This window comes from Pinus tabuliformis, chromosome 2_1 (genome assembly GCF_031772625.1).
Source record: "Pinus tabuliformis cultivar Carrire ecotype Pingquan chromosome 2_1, CPIR1, whole genome shotgun sequence".
Lineage (NCBI taxonomy): Eukaryota > Viridiplantae > Streptophyta > Pinopsida > Pinales > Pinaceae > Pinus > Pinus tabuliformis.
Genome location: NC_142299.1, coordinates 308,404,316 through 308,414,267, shown reverse-complemented (window position 1 = coordinate 308,414,267; position 9,952 = coordinate 308,404,316). Strand labels below are relative to the sequence as shown.

General features: G+C 38.4%; 1 protein-coding gene and 1 pseudogene across 1 annotated transcript; both read left to right on the top strand.

The window, feature by feature from the left end:
* The first annotated feature begins 1,231 nt into the window (after window positions 1–1,231).
* LOC149200055 (protein BIG GRAIN 1-like B) lies at window positions 1,232–1,702 on the top strand. The gene has a single exon (XM_089400826.1). The coding sequence runs from the start codon at window positions 1,232–1,234 to the stop codon at window positions 1,700–1,702; it is 471 nt and encodes a 156-aa protein (XP_089256952.1).
* A 562-nt stretch (window positions 1,703–2,264) lies between these two features.
* LOC149200054 (zinc finger CCCH domain-containing protein 18 pseudogene) lies at window positions 2,265–2,957 on the top strand (annotated as a pseudogene).
* Window positions 2,958–9,952: the final 6,995 nt, after the last annotated feature.

The window sequence follows — 9,952 nt, the reverse complement described above, 5'->3', positions numbered from 1 at the left end:
ATATATGTATGCTTGCAATTTCACCAATTATGAATATTTGTAACATGTTGTATTAGTTTGTCTAGAAAAAATATATTGAAGAAAAACATGTTGATTATGTTTTATACATTCGTAACATTAAAGGGGCCGACCTCCAAGCCCGCCTAGACCCCAACCTCTAACATCAAGGTGGGACTAGTGCCAAGGAGAATAGAGGGATTAGAATACCATTAAGAAATTTGTTATTGTTGATTGGGAGAGATGCCTAGGCATCGTTGTTGAAGGACCAGAGTTCTAAGGCACCTCCTGGTGGTTCAAGATTCCTCATAAGAACCTGAGTGATTCTTCCCAAATCAAATAGGTTCATCAACCAGAAGCTTCCAGTGGTTTCTTCAGCCTCATAGGCAGATCTTGCTCTCAAAAACTAATCACTAGCAAGCCTCCTGGGAGGCATTTCACTATGCAAAGAACTTCATCTCACTTTCAAGAGAAGAGAGCCCATTAGCAACAAGGTTCAATACTATTGTCAAAATGTCTATGGGTATACATAAGATATGTTCATATATAGAACTTGTGCATGTACGAAAGATGTGCATATACGGAAGTCACATAAATTTTCTATATGTGCATCTTATGTATTGCATATCTTCCATATATGCACAACTTTTGTATATGTGCATATCTTTTGTATATGCACCTATACGGAAGAGGCACATATATATGGAATATATGCGCATATAGAGAAGAAACACATATACAAGTGATTCCACCTCCAGCTACCCATATTTATCTTCAGATGCGGAATCTCTCTGCAGAAAAACTTCATCTATTGCTACTGCTAAAATAGAAAGAAATTTACATCATGTGGGTTTTGAAGACAGAGCAGGGAAATGGGCTGTTGGTGGAAAATGCACTCGAGCTTTACATGGAAAATCATCTGTTAGAGATGGGGATTTTTGTTCTACGGAGAAGCCTTTCATCCCTGTAGATTATCAGGCTAATTTAAAGTCAAACTCTCAAGCTCGGAAGGATTCCAAGAAGCCCAAGAAGCCAACTTCTCTAGGCAAGAAGCTCGCAAATTTTCTCAATTCGTTGTTTATGGCTGGCAATACCAAGAATCCAAAGATTTCATTATTTTCGTCTGTAAGTGACTCCAATTCATATGATTCTTCTAAGAAAAAACCCACCTCTATTGACTCATCTTCTTCTTCAGTACAATCTAGGCCATGTTTGAGTAAAACATCCAGAGGATATGAAGAACAGTAGTGGGATGAGTCAAAGATCTGTGACTTTCTATCCAACAAGTGGAACTTTGGATGAGGACTCTAACTCCTCTGGGGACAAGTATCTCCATAAGCCGAATCCTATTAATAATCTACATACATATCCATCTATAGATGCCTACAAGCTTTCACTACTCAGCAAAGAATTGCAATTTCATATTCTTGAGGAGGACTGGCATGCAGCAGAAGCAAAGGACATAATTATTAAGTATCAGAAAGCAAAGAGCATTATGGAAGCTTTGGTAATTAAGGGTCTTGAAAAACAAGACGAAGAGGAGGAAGACGATGATGATGTCAGTTGTTCAAGTTCTGACCTGTTTGAGCTAGAGAATTTGGCAGAAATTGACATGAACATGAGCATGTACCAAAAAGAGCTTCCTGTTTATGAGACTACTCATTTGGAGACCAATAAAGAAATTGCAAGGGGATTGATTGTTTGATGAAGCAATAGTGCTCTGTAATCCCTAATACAATAATCTTGACATTGGTAACGCAGTGTCTGGTAAAGTTGCAGGTTCTATGAAAATTTCAAATTTGTAATATGGGCCTAATACACTCTTACACTTTCTTGCATTTGGGCCTAATACACTCTTACAGTCCATGATTTCCAAGGCCAAGACAGAGCTTGGTTTATCATTTCCGTCCCCTCTTCAGTCACCTCTGCGCTACACTCAGTTTTCTAATTTGTTGTCTCGCTCATTCTCTTCTCCAGCACCGAATGGCTTTCATGGGGGAACTCACATTCCACATGAGCAATAGCAGGATTCAACATTGTTCGCCCATCATGAAGTCTTGAATCCAAACCATTTTGTAACTGATGAGCATAGCGACTTTATCAATTTGAGTCGCCAGCAAAGCTTACCGAGTGATCACAAATTTTCAGACTATCATGACTAGTTACTGAACCTCAGGGATGATTGTCAGCTCCAAGATCATCTCTTCTATCCCACTGAGAATCTTGATTCCTACAGCCTACCAAATGATAGTCATGTCTATACAGAGATGCTCTCTTTCTTGAATGGAAGTAAGACAGGATTGAAACACAGGCGATCTTATTCCATGACAGACGTTTCTGTAAGCTGTGAGCCAGTTTATTGGAAACCATGGCTGTATTTTGCCAGGGGATATTGCAAGCATGGCTCCAGATGCTGTTTTACTCATAGTTATTCACGCTCTGACAACGTCTGGAGTTCAATTCCCTTGGATCCCCGCTTCGAAGAAGCTTTCTCTGTGGAATCATTGGAGAGATTAGAGTTAGAACTTCAAGAATTATTGAGAGGAAGACGGGCCCCTGTTTCCATTGCTTCCCTACCTCAACTCTATTACGAGAGATTTGGGAAAACCCTACAAGCCGAGGGATACTTGACTGAGAGCCAGAGGCATGGGAAAGCAGGATACAGCTTGACAAATCTACTAGCATGCTTGAAGAATACAGTAAGCCTCATTGATAGGCCTCATGGTCAGCACGCCATTGTTTTAGCAGAGGATGCTAACAGGTTCACAACTTATAGTCCAAGTGAACGAGATCCCTACTATTTGAGTGGTGTCAACTCTGGATCCCATCAAATTTACATGACATTTCCTGCTGAAAGCACCTTCACGAAGGAGGATGTTTCCAACTATTTTAGGTATGTAGTATCCGTTTCTATTATATTATCCAGTGCGGCTTTCTTGGTGGGTGGAAGGGGTAGTTAATATGGTTTTACCAGGGTTCTATGTCCTACCAGTGACATGACATGCTTGTGCTGGTTAGTAATTGACACCAGATGCAAGTCCCGGGCATAAAAATATCTTAAAGAAATCTATTGTTGCCCCTTTCAGGATATACAGACCTATAGAGGATGTGAGAATTCCATACCAACAGAAGTGTATGTTTGGATTTACAAGCCTGAAACTGCTATCCACCAAGGTTTACAGGTCTCAAGATGATTAAAAGATGTTTGTTTCTGGGTCAAAATTTAAAACACAGGAAAGTAGGACTTCCTTTAACACATGATGTACTCTGATTTGCATAATAATCACATCTTGTCATGCAATTTGTCAAAAGCTTGGGCTACCATCTTCTTTTCACAAAGGAAATCACAAGTTATTCCAATTTACGCAAGAATTGGATCACAAACTGAGATAGCATATGTTTCTCATTCCAAGGTGATGCATCGTGTTGAAGCAATAGGCAAACAATCTGGTGCATGTCCGAATTGTACCTGGGTGGCGAGCTGCAGAGCAGGAGGCGCCGAGTCGAGGAGGAAGGTGAGTGAGCAGCCCGTGAGATCGCAATTCCTCAATTCGAATTGGAACTGACAATAACTCTCCGCGGCTGCCATTCCAGCTCGTCCCCGATCTGTTAGGGGATGTCAGGATTTCCAGCTGCGATCGGATTTTTCGTTAGCGAATGTTAGGATTGCCAGGGGAGGGTGGCGGAGAAGGAGGGTGGTGGAGCTAGGGGAGGGTGGTGGAGGGTGGAGGGATTGCCGACGGCCGGTTGTAACAGACCTGGGGTCTTAATTGTCTAAACTTTATATTGATGGCAAACCACCATTCCGCCACAAATTTTTGAATACCAGATTTAAGGACATCACAAAAAATTCCTTCTTAACCTTGTGGTAAGTTTATAAAAATCCAAAGTTCCCTCCTAAGGGAGAGGTGTGCAATTCCAGAAGAATCTTTTATTTGACTTGGGAATTCTTACAAAGGTATAAGAAATATTTGTACCATAACGAATCATTTTTCCAGCTAAATGTATTAGATGTATTGGGATCTTGCAGCCGCTTTTGAATGAGTGCCCACAGTTCTTCTTCATTCTTCCATTCATCCCTTGCTTCGTTTATCCAATCTGACTAGATAATAGAAATGGCACAAATCAATGCCTCCACATCCTCATCCTTTCTTAAGAGTGCATCTGCAACAACATTTTGTTCCATTTTTTGTAGATGAATTCAAACTCATAACCCAACATCTTTGTGACCCATTTTTTCTACTCTTCTAAGGATAATATTTGTTCTAAAAAGTATTTAACACTATCATGATCCATTTTTACCTTGAAGTGTCTTCCCATTAGGTAAGGTTGCCATTTCGTAAGTGCATGTAGTATTTCCAACATTTCCTTCTTATAAATAGCTTTGTGTAAATACTTTCCTTTGATTGGATGACTTTCAAAAGAAATGTGTCTTCTTTCTTGCATTAAAACAACACCAATTACATTTCCTAAGGCATTACATTCCACGATAAAGGTTTTTGTGAAGTCTGGCATAGCTAGGACTAGTGCTTGGCACATTGCTTCTGGAGTCCAAGAAAATGCATCTTTCTTTAGTAATCTTGTAAGAGGTGCTACTTGATGAGCCTTCGTATTGGAACAAGAATGTTGCAACTCCCAGGGCTACCGACTTTACTTATCAACCCGGGGTTCGTACAAACATAAGAGGTATCGACACTATATGTGTGACATACAAGGTGTTCCTCCTTTGCTGTCATGATGTAATGGAGTGCATGTATTGAAGTCAAATCCTAAACTAGTTGCAGAGAATGAAATGTTCAAAATGGAACCTTAACCTATTATTGCAAGAAAGAAAGTACAAGGAAAGAGACTGAAATCAAATGCTAAAACACGCCATTTTCTAACTAACTGCTAAGAGGCTTTCTTCAAAAGAATGCCAAGTTAACATGTATGCAATCCTACTATCCTAAGCATGCAGATTCGAATGATCAAACCTTCTTCTACTGTGCATGTAAATGAATAAAATAAATTTGTTTTTCTTTTTGTCTTTTTTCAAGTGAGAGTGTGAAAGCTAATCTATTTTTGGTGATGTGGCAGGTGGCTTGGAGATGATGGTGGATGGTTGGAAGGCTTGGGAGACAAGTAGGGACCCTTTACTAGCTTCCTAGAGGAGTTTTCCTCAATTCAACCTCAAAACAGGCTTTCCTATAGGATGCTACAGTGATTTCCTACAGGATGTACTAAAAACCTACAGGATACAGTCAAGAGCAAAAGGATGGATGTTGAAGGTGATGGAAAGCTTAGGGAAGGTGGTTGGGGGATGGAATGGAGTGAGAAAATGCCTAGGATCACTCAGAACTCAAAATCAAAGTTGGGAGATGGATGGATTTGCTCAAAAAGCTTGGAGAATTTTCCTTGTGAAATGATGAAATTAGTGAGGGTTTAATGACAAAGAAAATCAAATCCAAATTGGATGGGACAAATTTTGTTATTAACTAAGATGTCTTAGGTCCCTATTCCAACTGGAATCACTCAGAAAGATCTCTGTTAACCCATGTTAAAAAAAATAAAAAACCTTACTAGTCAAAAATCTAGAAATTCGAGAACTAGTGAGCTAGTAAATCCAAAAAATGCTTAACGAAATCAAGTGCAAATGCAATGGGGAATTTTTTTTTTTTTTTATGAACTAGAATGTTTTTTTGATCTAATGAAAGTGGAACCAACTTGATTGAGGCTTGCTAGCATGTTCTAAAAAATAGCAGAAATTTACTGATCTTTGCTAAAAAGGAGGTCCAACAATCTAGATTTGGGAATAAGAAGATTAATCCAAGCAATTCAATGATTATTATGAACTTCCAAAGATTTTCCAAGGATGAAATGATGCGTGTGATCCTGCAAAATAGCTTACATCAGCCATTTAACTCAATCCTACAACAATAAATCATTAATACTAAATGCAGAAATAGAAAGAAGTAAAAACTAGAGATGCATGTGAATAAGCAGTGAAAAGAAGGAAAGAAAATGATACAAAAGGGCTCTAAGGTTCCTGGGATGGCCAAGCCCAAGGAAACTCAGAGACCTATGGAGGAGAACAAGATTTAGAAGCTAAACATGACACCAATCTTCATTATTCCATCAATACGATTACATCCCTGCAAGAAAATACAATGGAGCTGCAGAAATACAAGCTCTCTCCACAATAACACTAATGAAAATCTATCCCTAGAGGAAAATTCGACTTGGTACTTATAAAAAATGATTAGGAATCATTCCCCATGAATGGAGGAAGCTTTCCCCACCAAAATCCCTTGATTAGTGGATCTAGTCCCTTGATTAGTGGAACACATTCCTAGATTTTCTCAATCATTGGAGTTCCACAATCTGTGCCATAATTCCATAATATCTTGTTGATTTATTATTTATTATTGATCCTCCTATAGTAGGGAACAAGTCCCTAAATTATCTCCTCCTCCAAATCTTCATAATCTACCCAATATTCTCATAATATTCCACAAAAATAAATAATATTAGGCACAAATATCCAATTATTCATAAACCTTCCTAATGAATATATTAAAGTTAAAAATAAATTATCTAATGCAATAAGAGAGGTTTAATATGCTGAAGGATGGTTAGATGGACCTTAATTTATGTTTAATTTATAGGCATGGGCCTTAATTTATGTATAATTTAGAGGCCCATCATACCCCCTATTGAAAGTGTTGCTCATCCTCTGAGCAACTTAGTGACCTCATTGTGCCTCATCCATGGCCCTAGTGGATTCACTCTTGTGCATTAAGAATATTGGTTGTATGTTCTGCAAGGACAAGCCCAAAAAATATTTGTGCAAAGAAAAATCATTGTTTCTTGAGAGACCATTAACTTGCTTCCTCCCCTTTATTCAAGATGGGTTTTTGAATATTTTTCAGTTTGGCAAGGTCTTCCACATTCTTATCAACCTTCTGCTACCTTGTTCCACCATTTGGTCACCTCTAAAATCTTCAAACTACCTTTAGATGAGAACTAGGACATCCTGTAGTAATTCTTGTCAAAACTACAGGAAACCCTGTTAAAACTTCATGAAACTAGTTTTGAGCATAAATGACAGTCTGAGGTTAGGGCAGGCCCTCAACTTGACTCCCATGCATTTCTCCCATTTTTAGGCCCTGGACAAAAGCTAGAAAGAGATTGGAGACCTCTTGGAACACCTCTTTTCATAATTTCAATTTGAGTTCTATTTTGATGGTGGATGCCTTATTTATTTTTGTTGCCTTCTTCTTCTCTTTTGTGTCCTAGGTGAGTTCTTAATCGCCTTGGAGTTCTCTGAAAAAGTTTTTCCATCTTGGGGTTTATCATAATTTGTTCATTTCTTCCTTCTTGTAGCAACATTTTGCCTTCTTATACTAGTCATTCCTCCTCTTTCAGGGTCTTCTAACTGTATGAGAGTGATGAGAAATGATGAAGAGGGATTGTATGATGATGCTAGGGCTCAAAGGGAGTAGTGTAGGTTTGTGAAAATGGAGAGGATACTCTATTTGTTTTTTTTTTAAAGAATGAAATGGGATGGATGAATGATGAATAGATAGTGAATATGAAGTGGATGGAGGGCTTGGAGTGTTGTGGTGACTTGGCCTTTGCAAAAATTTCTTCTTTTAACTATTGTCCTCATTCCTTGAAATCATCACCCTTCATAATTTGACTTTTCAACATTGCATGAGTGAAGGAGTGAGCTGCAATCAACTAGTTGAAGGCGGCTGAGACTGCTGACCCATCCTTAGCTTATAAAACCTCATCTCTCATGCATTGACAACAAATTTATAACTATAATATGCTCAAGAGAAGAAGTCAAGAATATTTCATACCTGTACCTACTTGATGGCCTTCCTGTAGATGTTGTTTGTTGGAGAGTGAAATCCTTGCTTGTATTTGCTGCATGTGTTTTCCTCTTTCTTCTCTGATGTTGTTCCTTGATGTGCAGGTACTAGATGGTGATGCTGATGAATCCTCACCGTGCTAATGGGTTCCATTTTATCAAATCCCCTTGTCATTTTCTCTGATGGATGGAGGGTCATATAGGTCTTCTTACCAAATTTAATGAATGAGGAATTTTAAATGAAAATTATGTGTATACAATTTCTTTATGCTGCAATTTTTTTCAACAAGCTAGAAGGTTTTTTTCTATCCTTTTCACTTGGAAAAATGAGGGAAAGTTCAGCTCCTACCTCCTTATCACACTCTGATGAAGCCAACCTCTGTTTTTTTTCCCTTTAAAACTGCTCACTGCGAACCTTGTAGGTGATGTTCTGTATCATGTAGGATTTCAGGGAATCTTGTAGGTTTACAGGACAACGACTTGTTTTGTCCATATCTCCCAAACAGTAGACTGGATTGACCTTAAACTTTTTGAGCATGTTGCCATCATCATTATGCACCTCCCCATAGAAACATTTTGGTCAATGGATGCACAGATCTCGAGAAAAAAATGGTTGAAGGTGATGGAGGTCGATTCCTTGGAAACCGGGCACTAGAATTTACTGAAATTGCTTGGGCATGTTACCATCATCCATATGCATCTCCCCATGAAACAATGTTTTAAATGGATGCACGGATATTGAGAAAATGCAAAAATGGTTGAAGGTGATGGAAGCCAATTTATTGGAAACCGTGCAACGGAATTTGTTGAAATTGCTTGAGCATGTTACCATCATCCATATGCATCTCCCCCTGAAGCAGCTTGGCAAATGGATGCATGGTTTTCAAGTTATGGCAAAAAAAAAATTCTGCTCTATGTATTTTTGTATCCTGTAGTAAAATAGAGCATCTTGTAGTTTTTTAGGACAACAAGGAAAATAATTGGTAGAAGCTTGAGAATGATGGGTGGATGGTGAAAATATATGAGGGTGATGGATTGGCATGGCTTTGGCCTTGTTGGAGCATTTGAGCGAAGTAGGAGAAAGTCAAAATTGTTTTCTTTTGACTAGGATTGACCAATTTTCCTTTTGGTACCAACTTGTTCTTGTTTCTTGCAGATGTTGGAGAGTACATGCATGCATGGAGCAAGGATTCTTTTATTTTTTCTCTTTTTTTTTTCTTCTAGGCCTACTAGCCACCTCAATGAGGTTTTCAACTAGTAGGTATACCTAGGTGCCTCAAAGGAGGTTTTCACCTAGGATCTTTTTTTTTTTTTCTCTCTTTTTTAACCCATTGACCGCCTCATGGAGGTTTTCAATCAATCAGCCAATCTAAGGCGCCTCCAAGGAGTTTTTCACCTTAGATTTTTATTTTCTTTCTCTTATTTTTCATTTATTTATCTTTTTCTATCCTACCCTACTTGAAAAACAAAATCACTTTCAAGTATAAGAATACTTCCAATGGTGCCATGTGCACATCAAGATGACAAACAAAATGATGTGGAGGCTTGAAATGTATGCTTTGACATGTACCTGGATTTCAGAGACCAAATGATTTGACTTTGAAAGGATCAAGCATAGTTGAGGAAGAGAGTGATGCTACAACTTAGTGATTATCTGGAACCATATTTTAATATAGTGGTAATGTCCTTGGTCCTTTTGCTAATCTGGATCATTCTTCATGTCTTCTTCTACCATTACCTTCAAATATTCCTCTTTTTGTTGATTTTTCTCTTGAATACATGGAGTATTTGATGGTAACCATGAGGGAGTTCTCTCGATCTCTGATTTTGATGCCTGCTCTTCATCAATCGTAGCCCATGGTTCTGTGGTCTTATTATTTGAATCTTCTTCTTTTGGATGTGGTCCTTAAATGATATCAAGATAATCTCTTTTTTGCAATACTCTTCCTGATTTATGGTGAATACCATTGAGCTCAAGAGGAGATGTTTGTAAGTTTTGTACTTCAGCATTGTAAGTGGGTTGAGCTACTTCAATGTGTGGGTTTGGAAATGGTGGTACAGGTAGTTGAGTGGGAGTGTATATTTGATATGGATGTGATGGGG

Bases quoted from the DNA above. Each gene is read 5' to 3' on its own strand.
- LOC149200055 (XM_089400826.1), top strand. From the start codon at position 1,232: ATGAAGAACAGTAGTGGGATGAGTCAAAGATCTGTGACTTTCTATCCA.